The sequence below is a fragment of the Salvia miltiorrhiza genome, chromosome 4 (genome assembly GCF_028751815.1).
Source record: "Salvia miltiorrhiza cultivar Shanhuang (shh) chromosome 4, IMPLAD_Smil_shh, whole genome shotgun sequence".
NCBI classification, from domain to species: Eukaryota; Viridiplantae; Streptophyta; class Magnoliopsida; order Lamiales; family Lamiaceae; genus Salvia; species Salvia miltiorrhiza.
In genome coordinates this window covers 25,769,028-25,785,347 of record NC_080390.1, presented here as the reverse complement: position 1 = coordinate 25,785,347, position 16,320 = coordinate 25,769,028, and the positions used below count along the sequence as shown (strand labels likewise).

At 35.8% G+C, this 16,320-nt stretch overlaps 1 protein-coding gene across 1 annotated transcript; it reads left to right on the top strand.

Moving 5' to 3' along the window:
- The first annotated feature begins 12,620 nt into the window (after positions 1 to 12,620).
- Positions 12,621 to 15,720, top strand: LOC131023209 (uncharacterized). The gene is made up of 4 exons (XM_057952751.1): positions 12,621 to 13,020; positions 13,197 to 14,341; positions 14,384 to 14,876; positions 15,071 to 15,720. Exons 1-4 carry the CDS (start codon positions 12,621 to 12,623, stop codon positions 15,718 to 15,720), a joined length of 2,688 nt encoding a protein of 895 aa, XP_057808734.1.
- The last annotated feature ends 600 nt before the right edge of the window (positions 15,721 to 16,320 follow it).

Below are 16,320 nucleotides of genomic sequence, written 5' to 3'. Positions count from 1 at the left end.
AAAGTCTACAGTCATGAATAGGGCTGTAAATGAACAAACCCGCTCGCGAACTATTCAGGGCTCAACTCGAAAAAAGCTCGTTCGAAATTCGTTCGTTTTCTAAACGAGTCTAATTCGAGCCCGAATCCGAGCTTGATAAAGCTATCGAGCCAAACTCGAGCCTGTACATGTTTGGCTCATGAGCTCGGGAACAGGTTCGGCTCGTACCTTAGCGAGCCTATTCACGAATAGGATCACGAATAGGCTTGCGAATACGTTTGTGAAAATTATCACGAATAGGCTCGCGAATAGGCTCGTGAATATGTTCATTAAGTAATAATTTTATATATTTCATTTGTTAAATAATTTTATTTTGTGATTTTTTTTATGTGGAATGAACTACATAATAGGTTTTATTTATTATTTCATTAACTGAGCTCGAATTTGAATTCAAACTTGAAATCGAGTTCGAACTTCCGGTCAAATACGAGCCGAGCTCGAGCTCGAGATTGAGATAAATGAATAATTAACGAACTGAATTCAAACCAAACTCGAGCTTAATATTATATAGTCGAATCGAGCTCGAGCTCATTTTAAAGCTCGAATTCGAGCTCGTGCCTAGCCAAATTCTCACGAGCATCGTATCATTTCCGGAACTGGCGTAAGAAAAAACCCATCACCAAATTAATTTGAGACAAAAATGAAACGTTATGTATTTAAATGTATACTTTTTAAACTAGGAGCAAAAACTAATTTCGGGTAAACGTTATGGATTTACAGACAATTACCCCTTGAAATTAATACGACATAAATTATAAATTTAGAAAAAGAAAGAAAGAAATATAATATAAAATTAAAAGGCATAAGTTAAGAATATAGAAAAAGGAAAAAGAATAGTTAAGTAACAAAACACCTATAATGCTTATATTGAAAATCAAATAGGTACCTAATGTTCATAAATTAGGGAAAATAGGTGCCTAACATTCACAGTCGTTAGACAGATGGGAACTTATTTGCCCCAATTTATGAACGTTAAGGATCTATTTGCCTCAATTTGTAAACGTTGGGGGACCTAGTTACACAAAACATAACGTTATAGACCTATTTATTTTTTGCTATAAACGTTAGGGATGTACTTTGCTACTTTAACCCCTTATTTTCTTTCAACAAGTTTACATGATTGTTTAATAATAATATTTTTAAAATTTACATTATTTAAGTTATAATAGTTTTTTAATGCAATTAAGGAGAAGGAGATTATATCGATTTATTTTAGAACTTTTTAATTTCAAAAATTAATTTTTAGAAGTGAAATTTGTATTAATTTTAATACAAAATTGTGGACTTTTAGTAATAATATAATTATGAACTTTTAATAGTAATAATATAATTAATTTAAAAAAAATAATAATGATATAATTTGGACTTACAAAGTTCAAAATTGTTATATTAAGTGTGAGCTATTAATATTTGGGTTAAGGTACAAATCCAACCCTGAAGTGGACACTCTTAGAGCGTATCACTCCCCATTCTCAACCTTAGCCCAAATACACCCCCAAAGTCCATAAAAGGGGTGCATTTAAATCCAGCGAGTTAACGGCCGTTATCTCTCTGTTAATTTTTTTTAATTCAAATTATGAATTTCGCCTCTTAAAACTTTTCCGGCCAGCCTTCACCGGAACCCCGACCTTCGCCGCCATAAAAAAAAAAAAAAAAAAAAATTGGCTGCAGCTCTGGTCTCAACTCCTCCAGCTTCACCTCCCATTGTGAGCGCTCCACCGGAACTAGTGCCAATGAGCTCAAACCCAATTGCCCCATCTGTTGTGTCATCGTCGCCGTCTCCCGGGTAAATTAAATTGTGCATTTTGCCGTTGAGGGGCGCGCTGGAGTAGAGGGACACGCCGGAGAATTTTCTGTCGTCGCTCAAGATGACGTCAGCGGGGAAATCGCGGTCGATTGTGCTGGCGCTGACGGTGGTGAGCAACGACGCGAGGTTGGTCACCGGCATCCCGTTGGGGTTGTCATTGCCAGCTGAGGAGGAGACGAAAATCTCCCTCGAAACGGCGTTGTATGCGCCGATTGCGATGAGATCGAGGTAGTAAGGGAAGGAGATCCCTCTTCGTCGCTGATTGGGATTGAAATCACGTCGACGCCACTTAGAAAAAAAAAAAGAATTTTAGTTAACTTGAGCGTATATCCCCCTTTCTCGACCTTGGCTCAAATACAGCCCCAGAGTCCATAAAAAGGGTGCATTTAAACCCAGCAAGTTAACGGCAAGAAATTGCCATTAACTTGCTGGCCGTTAACTTGCTGGGTTTAAATGCACCCTTTTTATGGACTCTGGGGCTGTATTTGAGCCAATGTCGATAATGATGGGGTATACGCTCTACGAGTGTCTAGTTTAGGGGTAGATTTGTATCTTAACCCTTAATATTGTCTTGCCATTAACTTGTTGGGTTCAAATGCACCCTTTTTATGGACTCTGGGGGTGTACTTGGGCTAAAGTCGAGAATGAGGGGGTATACGCTCTACGGGTGTCTATTTTAGGGGTGGATTTGTACCTTAACCCTTAATATTTTTATGTTGATGGTTTAGTCTTAATTGCTGAAAATGAAATTAACTTAAATTATCAGGTTTTGTTTTTCTTTCTTTTTTCATTAAAATTTTAATTTAGTAATTTTTTAAACAAATTTATGAATATTATACACTATTTCAAATTAACTACTAATATTTAAATTAATAGATATTATATTTTTGATGGGGAGTAATATATGCGGAGCAGAGGAATGAACTCGGACAGAGGAATTACTAGGGTCAGAGGAATGAACTCCACCAAAGGAATGGACTCCGCCAGAGGAATGCGGCTTAGTCAGAGGAATCACCAAAGACAGAGGAATGATTTATCACGCGAGATAGTCAGCGGTAGGAGTGACCGCTTTACTCGGGAAGCACCAGAGCAGAGGAATCACCCGTCTACGGGCAAAATTACCACTATACCCTCGACCATGTGGGGTGCATGACCCCAAAGGTAAAATTACTATTTTACCCTTCGATCGTACTCTATAAATACCCCATGCATTCCTCCTATGTAATACTACGTGCTCTTCACTAATACAACAGCAAACTTATTCTCTCTCGGCAATTCAACTCTTTCTCTCAACTTTTACGCTCCAACACTAGGTAAAACTCGTAATTTAGAATTAGGTGTTGATAAGATACATTATCAATTTTATTACTAAATAAATCTAATTTATAAATAATAATATTTTAATATTTTTTATATAATTTTAAAATTTTAAAATTATTAAATATATCGTGATTTTTTTTGAGGGAAAATATATTGTGATTTATATATCACGAGAGTACATCTTTATATATATAAAAAGCAAAGTAAATGTAATTTAATACAATTGCAAGGATATAATTGGAATTAGAAAAATATACATCCACTACTCTAAATCTAATACTAACTGCCGAAAATAATGAAAAAAAAAAAAACTGAATAAAATTTATTTCTACCCAATTTGTTCGCTATCATTTAAAATATAATGAAATAAAAGACATGATTAAATTAAAATTCGGAACTACATGATTTAGCATGATCTGTCAAATGAAAATTTTCATTCATGAATGAAATGAATTAGGATAATATGTTCTTCAAATTTTATTGCTTTCTTAATCATAGTATTTTATTTTTTTTAAATGTGCATTTATATTTATTTTTGAAAAAGACGTGTAGTATGCAATTTTAAAATTTTTATTTTTTGTATTCTTTACACAAAACACATCTTATTATTTTTGTGTGGTATATTAAATTAAAGATGAAGAAAAATTATTTAATACAATATATATTGAATCTGAAATAAACAAATATATAAAATATAATGATATAAATTCAATAAATTAAATGTCTTTTTATTTATATATTTTTATCTAAAGATCGAACGTGTTTAAATTTTTCTGTAAACCTTTTTTTCTTCTTATTTTGTCTTTTTTTTTCTTCTGATATTTTGTTTATATTTTCGATGAACGAAATAAGTATATTATATGTGTAGTGCGTAATCACCGCGCATCGCGCGGGAGATACACTAGTACTAATTAATATAAAAATAAAATACTCTATAGTCTGAACATGCGGTGTTATGGGAAGCCTCAATTAAATAAGTAAAAATTAATTTGGCTAGTAGTGAGAAACACGTCTTCCACTCGCATACATGCATTTCTCCCACAAAACCCTGCACCCATCTATCTCGTTTTCACCTCTTGATTAACTATATTTACTAAGAGGTAATGATTTCAATGAATTTGTTACTTTACTTATATATGCGATTTATATATGTAAACCATAATTATACAAAATTCTTCCTCAAAAAAAAAATGTACAAAAATTACATTAAAATCTTAATAAAGCAGAATTCGATAATTGATGATATGGAGTAATTTGTAATTTGTAATTATATATTTGTTTAGCTCATAATTTTTACTTTATAATAGGAGTTTATTATATTATTTTTATCTTAAAATAAATATTGATATTAATTAAAATAATAAATCAGATAGTGGATCGATGGAGATATGAGCGAGACACGTCCGAAGTCCGAACCGCCTGACTCGGGCAAGCGAAAAAGTTACTCATCTTAATAACTTTAAGTTAGATAATAAAATTCTGGAAGGAATTAATATTATTCTTACATACATCAGTGAAGCACAATATTATCCTTTTATGAAACTAAATTAATGTCCATTGTATTAGGAAAACACTATTTAAATAATGAATCATCGATTTCTCAAGTAGCTACATAATACTCCTACATCTGATACAACACTATTGCTAAGTCCTTCTCTTAGCCTTTTTTTAACCTATCAACTTGAAATTCATGCATGTAAAAATATGATGTTGGAAAAGAATGTTTTACATTGCAATTCTATAAAACTGACTTTATATATATATATATATATATATATATATATATATATATATATATATAGGGAGTGGTTCAATTGAGAAGCTCAAATATGTTGAGAAGTTGAGAAGCAATGTAATAGATGAACATGTTAGTACATTTTGATGAACATGATAATTAGACCCTAGATCAATAAATTCTTTGAACATACCAAATATAACTGACGAACATACGAATCTATTTAATTTGTTAAAAAATATGTCACCGCCAAGGATCGAACCCCAGATCAAACTCGTGTTCATAAAAACTAATTGGCATGTTCATCTATTAGATTGCTTCTCAACTTCTCAACACATTTGAGCTTCTCAATATAATCTAACCCTATATATATATATATATATATATAAATGGGACTAACTTCTATAAATAAATTATTGCCAAATCATATAAGTTATAATAGCATCATTACTTGTAGGCTTGTATAGCTATAGTATTGTAGTAAATGATTTTTCTCTTTGAAATTAGTTGCAGAAATATTGACGTGAAAAAGTGGAAAAGATTTTCATACATATATATATATATGAGTAATGCTAAACAGCCACATTTGCCTACAATTTAGTTAAGTAGAAAATAATTTAATTTATTTAACATATTTTTTAAAATAAAAATAAGATTTAGTCATTTTATCATATTCTTTAAAAATGTAAAAAATGTAATTTAATTTATTTTATCATATTTTTAAAAAATGTAAAAAAAAATTAAAAAAATAAGTACAATATAGAGAATATAATAAAATAACTAAATCCTATTTTTATTAAAAAAAATAAATTAAATAAATCAAGATTATCCTTATTATATTAGTGTGTGGGTGGCCACAATGTGGCTGCATAGATTTATTGTATATATATATACGTGCAGTTTCGAAAATACACAAAGTATCTCAAAAAAGCCTTGAAACATTCCTTGATTTTTGGAAGCAGCATTTGCATTAAATAGTAGTAATACGTTATATAGTTTGTTTTAAACACACACAAACACACGTGTTATCCAGAAGAGAAGCAAAGGCCTAATTAGAGTTTTAGATGTTTACTTTGTAACTGCTAAAAGGTGTAGAAATCATAATTAACGCACGCGATCCAATATTTTGGGGCTTTTCGGAGATATTTTGATTTAATTGCCTAGTCAAATGCATAACGCTCATAGAATTAATGCTTTATTTCAAAATGTTGTGCGTTTACATTGAAAAATATCATAGAATATCAAACTCTAACACGTGATTCACAATATATTAAAATAAGAGTAAAACTAATATACGTGTGCGTGTATTGGTCAAACGTAAGAGGTTAATGTCTAAGACCAAAGCTCTTGTGTTCGAGTATCTTCTGGCGCAGCCATTAAATTTTATTTATTTAATAATGTTAATTAATCAAAAAAAAAAAAGTAAAACCAGTTTACCAATTCCTAGCCCAAACCTTCGCCCAAAGGCTCAGCAAATATAATTCCTAAACAGGTCACGGATTCCTTAATCTAATTTGAATATGGGCTTCAGTAACCCTGGTCTAATTTAGAGCACATTCAGTTACTTTTACATTCATTTTGAGGGAAATCATGAAAGAAATTATTGGGGTTTAATTTATTGAATTATGAAGCTTGGTGTACCTGAATATTAGAGTCTGATCCATAGCCAAAAATTTTAAGCTGTCTGTATAGTTTGTTGTTTGGGCCTAGATAGAATCTTAGTGGGTTTAAGATTTTGGACTTAGGATTATGGCCTATGGGCTTAGAGTTATGGTTTAGTTAATGGCTAACAAATAATTGCTCTCTCATGCTGCTATTTTATACTTCCTCAGTCCCCTTACAAATATTCCACTTTCCATAATGGGATGTTCCATTACAAATGTTTCATTCCTTTTTTGGTAATATATTCTCTCTCTATATACCTAATATTTAAACAATTTTCACAAACTCATTTTATCTATTATTTACACATTTCTTAATCTCCATGCCCAAAAGTAATGAGACATTTATAATGGGACGGATGGAGTATTAAAAAAATCATGCGATTAACCTTTCTTTTATATATATACTAGTACGGCCATTCGTGCGATGCACGACGAACATCGAAATTAAATAATAATTTAAATAAATAAATATAAATATTAAATAAAATTATAATATAAATAAATATAAAATACATTTTAAAAATAAAATAAAATAATTCAAGTCAATTACTCAATGAAATCCTGAATTTGAATATATAAATTTTTAACTTTGTATAAAGCGTAATGATAATTAAAGTTATTAAATAAATTTAAAAAAAAATCGATAATAAAAATTAGCATTATGCATTATTATCATTATAGAGTATTACACGTCATAATAAATAAATAAATATTTTCATACACAAATATAAATAAAAAGTTGTAAAATTTTAATAAAGAGAGAAAATAAAATATTATACATTTTAATCTTTTTCATATCTTATTTTTTTTTTAATTCATTTTTCATGATTTTGATACTATATTAAATTTAAAATGCATATTGAATATTTTTTTTCATGAATAAAATATAACAATGTTTAGAAAAGAATTAAAATACATAAAAAAAATAGTGAAAAGATTAGTGGGAGAAGAGAGAGAAAAAAGAGAAGAAGGAGAATTGGAGGAAAAAAAACTCCTCTTTTATGGAGTATATTATATAGATATATATTAAATTAAAATTTTTGCCATTATCTTTAATTTGATATGTATATTGAAGATTTTATTATTAATTAAAATATATAAATTTTAGAAAAAAGAAGAAGAAATGAAAATAACAAAAAAGAAATAGAAAAAAGGTCAAAAAAAAAAAGAGTAGCATGAAAACGGGTATATTAAGATATTCTTGGGGGCTTCTTTCTTTGTAGCATTGAGTTGGCCGACAATGTAGGAACGTGAATTCAAAAAAAAAATACTGATTTTCTTTTTCAAATTTTGGCTGTAAAAAATAGCCGTTGAACTGCTCTTTTATATAATATATAGATTTATCAAGATTAATCCTAGAAAGTAAATGCTCATAATTATCTAATATTTCATAATCTTTAACCAAAGTTGCTAATCCATTTTGGGCTAATTAACTTTGCATTATTAATAATTGTGGATTTTTAGTATTAATTATTAGGACTTCTTTAATCTTACACTTTCAATGGAATGTTAATCAAGTTATTGTAATTCTGCCAACACAATCAAGTGTGTGAATATTGTTTAAGGTACTGCTATGCTTCAAAGGCTATTTTAATAGTAGAGTTTTAACCATTCAGACAACATATTTATAAATATTGGTAGGGGACGACACAATCAAGTAGAAATTTTACCCTTCAGTATTCAAAACTCAATGGCTCGGAGTTAGCATGGTGCAGCCATATGACGTGTCCTCGCACTTTCAGTTCTTTACTAGTTTGAGTGGCCGGAAAAGAAATAAGAAGCTCTTGATGGCTCTTTGGTGTTGTACTACTTGGCTTATTTGGAAAATGCGTAATGAGAGTAGATTTGAGAACAAAATATGGGAGAGTGCAAACTTGTTTGGAGAAATCAAAGCTAGAGTGTGGAGTTGGGGTAGAATTTTTGGTTTTGTTAATGATGGAGTTGGGATTCATAGGTGGATGTCGAATGAGGAATCACCGATGATTTTGTAATCTTCTTGGTACTACTGGTGCCTTTTCGTTCTATAATATTTACTTTCCTTATCAAAAAAAAAAGTATTCAAAACTCAATCTAAATTATTAATAATTATATAGATTGTCCTATTTACAGTAGCTCATTTTCAAAATAGAAGTAAATTAAAGTTATAATCGAGTGGGTGCATCTATTTTAATCCTCTAATCAACTAATCAAGTAGGTCCATCTATTTTATCTTCTATCAAGTGGGTCCATTTACTATATTTTTTTAATAAAGTGGATTCATCTACTTTAATCAAACTCTTTTTAATATGTGTGTCCAAAAGTATGAACATGTGATTAAAAAGTGTTGGGCTTATAAGCTTCTTCAAAGTATTTGACAAAATAAGTTCCTAAATAGCTTATAAACTGTAAAAATAAGCTCTCCAAAAAATAAGTTCGTATACTTCAACATATTTTCTCATTATCTTATAAGCAACACTCATTTTATAAAAATTATGATTTTTTTATTTACATCATATATCATTCTAATTACATCTCTCTCTCTCTCTCTTTCTAAAAATCTTATCTATAGTTTATAAGCTCAATTATGCAAACACTTTGATAACTTATAAGCTCTTAAGAGCATTGACATCGGGGGGCTCATCGCCCCTGTTCGAGTCAGTTTTGGCGATGAGCCAACCGATGAGAGGCCCTCGGGCTCGAGCTGCGGCTCATGGCTCGTCCGCCCTTTTTCCTCTATGTGTGCATTACGCGCGCGAAATAAAAACAAAAAATTACTCACCTGGAGCAGTTCAGTCGTAGAGAGAAGAGAAGAAGAAGAAGAAGAAGAAGAAGAAGAAGAAGAAGAAGAAGAAGAAGAAGGTGGAACGGTTGAGTGAGAGAAATAGGGTTTTGAGTGAGCTTTTAAAATAATCTATATAATTAAATAATGGGCTTTTAAAATTAGTTTGGGCTTTGCTAAATATTAAAAGGATCTATTTAATTATTTAATTATTTTAATTTTTAATTTTTTAATCAATTTAATTTTAATAATTTAAATTAACATAATTTTAACTTAAGGAAATGTGTTATTTTAATTGGTATCATTTAAATTAAATTAATTTACATTAATGCAATTAAATGAAAAATGCAAAATCAAAATTAATGGATATGAGCCAGACTAATGCATGACATTAGCTCATAAGTGGCTCAGAATGTGGATGAGCCAGTAATTGACTCAACGTACGGATGTGGATGCTCTAAGAAACTATATCTTATAAACTCTTGAAACATCTTATAAGTTCTTTAAAATAAGCTTAGCTGAACACCTTCTTAATGGGACGAAGAAAGTATTACCTAATTACTGAGATAAATACTCATTTGGTCCTTCGTTCTATTAAGATATGCGATTAGGAAATTTCCAACAGGTTAAAAAAATATATTAGATGCAGTTAAAATATTTAATATTTACGGAGTCTTCCTCTGAAACCCTAGCCGCCAGGGTTTTAGGAGTGGTGTCTTCTTCTCTTCCTGAGAACAGTGTCTTCTTCTCCTCTGAGAACGGTGTCTTCATCTTCAGGATTGGTGTCTTTGGTTCGACATTCTCCTCTTCCAACCTGGATTCATAGTGTCGAGATCTCTCAACGTATCAATGAACTTAAGCTTTCCTCTGAAGCGCAGCCAAAGCCAATGGCTATCTCCACAGAGGCAGTCTCCCGAGGAAGAAGCAGAGTCCCAAAACTGATAATGGGAAAGGTTTTTTCTGAAGGAACTGTGAACAGAGAATCTCTACGGGAAAACCTCTCCAGCCTGGTCAAACCCAGAGGGACGATGGAAGTGGAACTCGTGGGACGAAACATCTTCGCAATCTCCCTCAACCTCAAAGAAGATCGGGATCGAATACTTTTGGATGGCCCCTAGCATTTCTTCAATGAACTTTGCTCTTACGAAAGGTAGAAGCTACGGATACGGCGGCAACCATGAAATTCGATTCCTTCACTTGCTGGATCCAACTCCACAATATGCCTATTGTATACATGGAGCCCCATGTTATCCGATTGAATGGTGAACATGTGGGTACAATACTCGAGATTGATGATAATCGGGGCGAAACTTATATTGGACGCTATGCTCGGGTTAAAATTTGCCGACCTACCTCTGAGGTGTTAGTCAAGGGTGTCCTCTTACAGGTTGAGGGGATGAAGGAAGCAACGATGGTCTTGATCCGTTATGAAAAACTCCCGGATCACTTTTGTTGTGCCTGCGGAAAGTTAGGACATTATCTCAAGGAGTGTAAGGCAGATGAAGAGACAAAAGCCAACCCTAGTTTCGGATTATGGCACAAGGCGGAAAGGGGAATCGACTATCGCCATAATGCTCACCCCCGACTACCCTCGAAACCTGTTCGTGCTGAGCTGCCTATGAATACCTCGACCCCGAGGCAAGCCGAAAACTCGGGTGCCTTGATGGCTAGTCCAAACACCAATGGACCTCGCCCTCCCCCTCGTGGGGAGAGTGACTCTTCCTCCGAGGACGCCAAGAGTAACCCGTGCAATCCTAACTCAAGCAGGAGAATAGAAGCGATTGACTTGGACGACGCAGTGGAACAAGAATTATGTAAATGCAGATAGAGACGAATCCTCTGACCGTGGATACGATTGAAGAAGTGGACAAAAACACGACAATGGAAAAGAGCTCGATGCAGCCAGCGGAAGCTACGAAAACTACCCCTTCCAGCCCAAAAGCACCCCGTGGTCTTCCTAATAAAAAAATAGGTGAACCCTCCTAATACGACCCCTATGGCGACACATGGGAGAAAGAAGGAGCGGCATTCCTCCACACACAAGAAGGATAACCATAGAAGCTCAAAGATTTTACCTGCCAAGTCGAAGCTGAACTCGGTAGGGAGGGGCTGGAAGCGCCTCGCTCGAAACTCGGGGACCAAATAAATCTACAGCAATCGGTGATGGTAGTGAAGGAATAAAAGATAGGACTAGAAAGAGTGGACTGGCAGGCGTTGAGGCCAGCGCGAAGAAACTCAAAATCATGAGTGCTGCAGTGTTGGAGGAGACCTCCGATCTACTAACGGCGGCGGCTGCCCTGCCGATCACCATGAGTTGTATTGTGTGGAATGCGAGCTCACGCGCATTCCATGAGCTTCGCCAGTTGGTGACCGGTTTCTCCCCATATGTCCTTTTTATTTGTGAATCCAAAATTTCTTTGTCGAAATGTCGTTGGTGGCGGTTTGTGTTAAAGTTTGATGGTTAATTTTTAGTCGATTCGAAGGGTGCTAGTGGTGGCTTAATCTTGTTTTGGAGAGATCCTTGTTCTGTCTCTATTCATAGCTTTTCCTCTGGCCATATTGACTGTGTGGTTAATTTTTATGACAGCGTTTGGCGGTTTAGATGTTTTTCGGGAACCCCGAGGTTCGAAAGCGAGGCCACTCTTGGGAACTCTTAAAGCGATTGGCGTGCTCGGGCAACATGGATCTCCCCTGGATTATTGGTGGAGATTTCAATGAGATATCCAACCGTAACGAAAGTTGTGACAGTTGCAAAAGGTCGTGGCCCCAAATGAGAGATTTCAGTCGAGCCTTACAGTTTTGTGGAGTCAAATCTCTTCCCTGTGACAACCCCTTCACTTGGTATAACCAATGCCAGGGAGACGAGGCCAGATTTTTAAGACTTGACAAATTTGTGGCTAATAGAATGGTGGATGACGTTTTTGATCTGCCTGTTGTATAAGGCCTTGATCCACACGGGTCGAACCACGACCCTCTCTTGCTTAAACTCCCTATAAAGAAGGGGGAAGCGGTGCATGGCAGTGGGCGCAAGAGATTCTACTTCGAACAAAAATGGTTTTTAGAGAAGACTTTTACGGCTGATTTGATGACGAGCTAGAGTAACGAATTCATGAGCCCCTCCACGATAGACTGGCGGTGTGCAGTGAATATCTTACGCGCTGGTCCACGAGCAAGTACAAAAATCCAACGCGCGAACTCGTGAAATTAAGGAAGAAACGCCTTGACCTCCTAAAAAGTGGACGAAACCTGATCTTCTTTAACACATAACTGAAAAAGTTTGATAAGGAAATCTAGAAGATGACAGAGGCGGAGGAAGTACATTGGAAACAGAGATCCCGATCCAACTGGCACAGCCTGGGCGACAGAAATTCAAAGTACTTCCATGCCTTCGCTAGTAAACAAAAAAAGAATAACACTATCTCTAGCTTCACTGATAAGTACGGCTCGGAGGTGAAGAAGGCTGAAGAAATGGCAGCTGTTATCCATGAGTATTTTGTTGAGCTCTTCGCTTCTAATGGGGCTGATCCGGTTCAGATCGACAAAGTTACTAACAGTGGCTCTCCGTACCTTGGAGAATCGTCTATTGGGGAGCTTGATAAGATGTTTACAGAGAGCGAGATTCGAAAGGCGATATTCCAGATTTACTCTCATAAGGCACCAGGTCCCGATGGATACCTCCCGCTCTTTTCCAACGATTGTGAGGCGAAATAGGCGAGGCGGTTACTCGGGAGGTGCTTCAAGTTTTGAATGGAAGAGCTAGTATAAAGTTGTGGAACAGAACCTTAATTGTACTCGTTCCCAAGATCAAAAAGCCAAAGTAAGTCAATGACTTTAGACCTATCAGTCTTTGTAATACATCATACAAAATTGTAGCTAAGGTCTTGGCCAATCGACTTCGCACTATTCTGAATTCGGTGATTGATGACTATCAATGCGCCTTCATCCCGGAGAGGCTTATTTCTGACAACATCATACTTGGATACGAGTGTATGCATTGGATCCGCGGAAAGAAAAATGGCAAAGAGGGGGTTGCGACTGCTAAACTCGATATGAGTAAAGCTTATGACAGGGTCAAGTGGCGGTTTTTGAGGGCAATGATGGTAGTTATGCGGTTTTCCCTACCGATCATCAACCTGGTTATGCAATGTATCTCTATGGTGGTCTTCTCATTCGTGATTAATCACAAAGTCTATGGTAATCTAATCATGTCTAGAGGACTCAGGCAAGGTTGCCCCCTATCCTCGTTCCTCTTTGTTATCTGTGCCCAGGGCTTCTCATCCCTTATTAGGAGCTACGAAAACCAAGGGTTGTTTAATGGGATTACTATGGCTCGCTATTGTCTGTCTATTACTAATCTATTTTTTGCAGACGATAGCTTGGTCTTTTTCAAAGCAACAAAGGAGACAGCCACAAACTTTAAGGTGATTCTGGAAGATTATGGCAGAGCGTCGGGCCAAGTTATCAATTTCGACAAGCCAGCGATAACTTTCAGCCCAAACACTAAGACGAAGGATATCGGACAAGTCACAGAAACTTTGGGAATAAAGGAAACTCAAGGCCATTCAATGTATCTTGGCCTCCCTACTTTTGTGGTCAAGAAGAAGACGATGCAATTCTACTACATTCGCGACCGAGTCTACAAGAAAATCTCTACTTGGGACCACAAATTCTTCTCCTCCGGCGGCAAAGAGGTGCTTATTAAATCGGTCATCCAATCGATCCCGACTTATGCCATGTCTTGCTTTCGCCTCCCCGCGGACATTTGTTACGATATTGAGAGATGTTGCGCGAACTTTTGGTGGGGAGATACTGAGCAGGAGCGCTACATGCACTGGACTAAGTGGAAGTATTTTTGTAAGCCCAAGTCGAGAGGGGGTCTTGGTTTCAGACAGCTTATCCCGTTTAACCAAGCACTCTTGGCTAAGCAAGCTTGGCGCATCCTTAAAAATATGGGATCCCTTCTTGCGCGAGTTCTTAAACACCGCTACTTCAGAGAGGGAGACCTCTTGACGGCAAAGGTCTCTTGCCACTCATCATTTACTTGGCGTTCCATCAGCTAGGGCCGGGACCTTCTGGCGTGGGGTAATCGATGGAAAGTTGGAGATGGGCTTAATATTAAGGCTTTTAAGGCTCGATGGATTCTGGGGCGAGATATTTGGAGCTGCCCCTCAGACCACGCTGACTCCCAAGATCTTACAGTAGCCGATTTTATTGAGAGAGAGAATACATGGGACAGCGGTAAGCTCAAGTCTTTCTTCCCGCCGTTTATTTGTGATGATATCGCTTCTATTCAGTTGTCGGGAGAAGCCAGGGAGGACAGATGCTATTGGTCATTTGATGAAAGAGAGAGATATGTGGTGAAATCCAGCTACCTTAGCGCTACAAATTTTTACGAGCCACACTCCTCGGCTTCGACGTTCCATAATAGCCCCTGGTGGAAACGGTTCTGGGCACTCCAAATCCTTCCAAAGATCAAACATTTCGCATGGAAGGCTTTGAATAACTTTCTAGCGATGGACGGCAACCTCGCGAGACATCACGTCCCGGTCTCAGGTATCTGCAGCTGGTGTGGTTATGAGTGGGGACGACGACCCATTGCTTTTTATGGTGTAAAAAGATTAGACGATCTTGGCAGCAAATGGAGTGGTGGCAGGAGCTGTATAAATTTAAACACCTTTCCATGGAGGAGTCGACCCTTCGATCGAGGACTTGTGGGGTTCTGAAGGTTTGGAGTTGTGGTTCATGAGACTTTGGCTCACGTGGCGGCACCTCTGCGATATCAAACACAACCAATCATAGGCGTCGGAGAGACTGGACTTGGTTCAAGGGGACCGCCTTCTCGCCGCTTACCAGAAGGCGCGGCGCAGCGTGCTCATCACTCAACAGGCCCTTCCCAAGGAGGGATCCGACTCATGGTACCCCCCTTCCTAATGAAGTTTTAAGGTTGGATGTCGATGTTGCTCATTGTGATGAGGGGCGTAAGGTGGGTGTTGGTTTTCTACTCCGAAATTCCTCGGGCTCTATCATCGCTGCTGGCTGCCAACCGATTGGTTTCACCGAGACAGTTATTCTTAGAGAGCTCCACGCTATGTTGATCGCCATTGGTTTCTGTCTGGAGCACGATTTTGGGTCGGTTGTCCTCTATTCCGACTCTCTTTTGGCTATTCACCTCCTACAAGAGACGCACCATGGTTCAGACTCTTTATGTGATGACTTGTGGGAGGCGTTCCAGCATGTTCGCCATCATGTGGTTTTGGAGTTTTTTCACGCTAGACGTGAAGCTAATAGAGCAGCGCATGAGCTCGCTCGTTTTTCCGTTTCTTGTCAGGATGTAATGATCTGGAAGTCGGATTTTCCTATCTGGCTTCGAGATTTTGCCTTTTTCGATATTGAGTAATAAAATCGTTTCCTTTTCCCCTAAATATAAATATATATATATATATATATATATATATATATATATTTTCACTGTCCCTATTTTTCCCTCCTAATGAGATACCAAAAATCAATTATCAATGAAACTAACATTTATAAAAATGATCGTCTAGAATTATATAGGAGTATTAATTTTAACAAAGAAATTGGAGTGTGATGAAAATAAAAAGTAAAGTCTGTTATAGTGACTTGGTGGAAGTACGGTTTTAGGAATAAATGAGAAGGTTCCAGAATTTTTAATGAAGAGTGGTAAAATATACTCCGTTCGTCCCAACTTTTAGTATCCAATTGAGAATAGCACGAATTATAATATACTATAAAGTGATTGGATATATTATGAGTAGAATAAATATTTCAATTTTTATGTGAGTGTTAAAATAATTAATAAGAAATAAGAATTTTATTTATTTTTATTAAAAATAAAAATAAAGGATATTTAAACATAAAAATATGGATATTAAAAGCTAGATGGAGAGAGTACTATAATATGCACCTAATCAGACTTTGATTACTAATTTACTATATAGGCATTAATTACACCTTTTCCTAAACATGAAGTCAT

Bases quoted from the DNA above. Each gene is read 5' to 3' on its own strand.
- LOC131023209 (XM_057952751.1), top strand. From the start codon at position 12,621: ATGACAGAGGCGGAGGAAGTACATTGGAAACAGAGATCCCGATCCAAC. The intron at 14,342-14,383 runs GTCTCTTGCCAC...TCCATCAGCTAG, and splicing joins GAGACCTCTTGACGGCAAAG to GGCCGGGACCTTCTGGCGTG. The intron at 14,877-15,070 runs GTATCTGCAGCT...GTGGTTCATGAG, and splicing joins ACATCACGTCCCGGTCTCAG to ACTTTGGCTCACGTGGCGGC.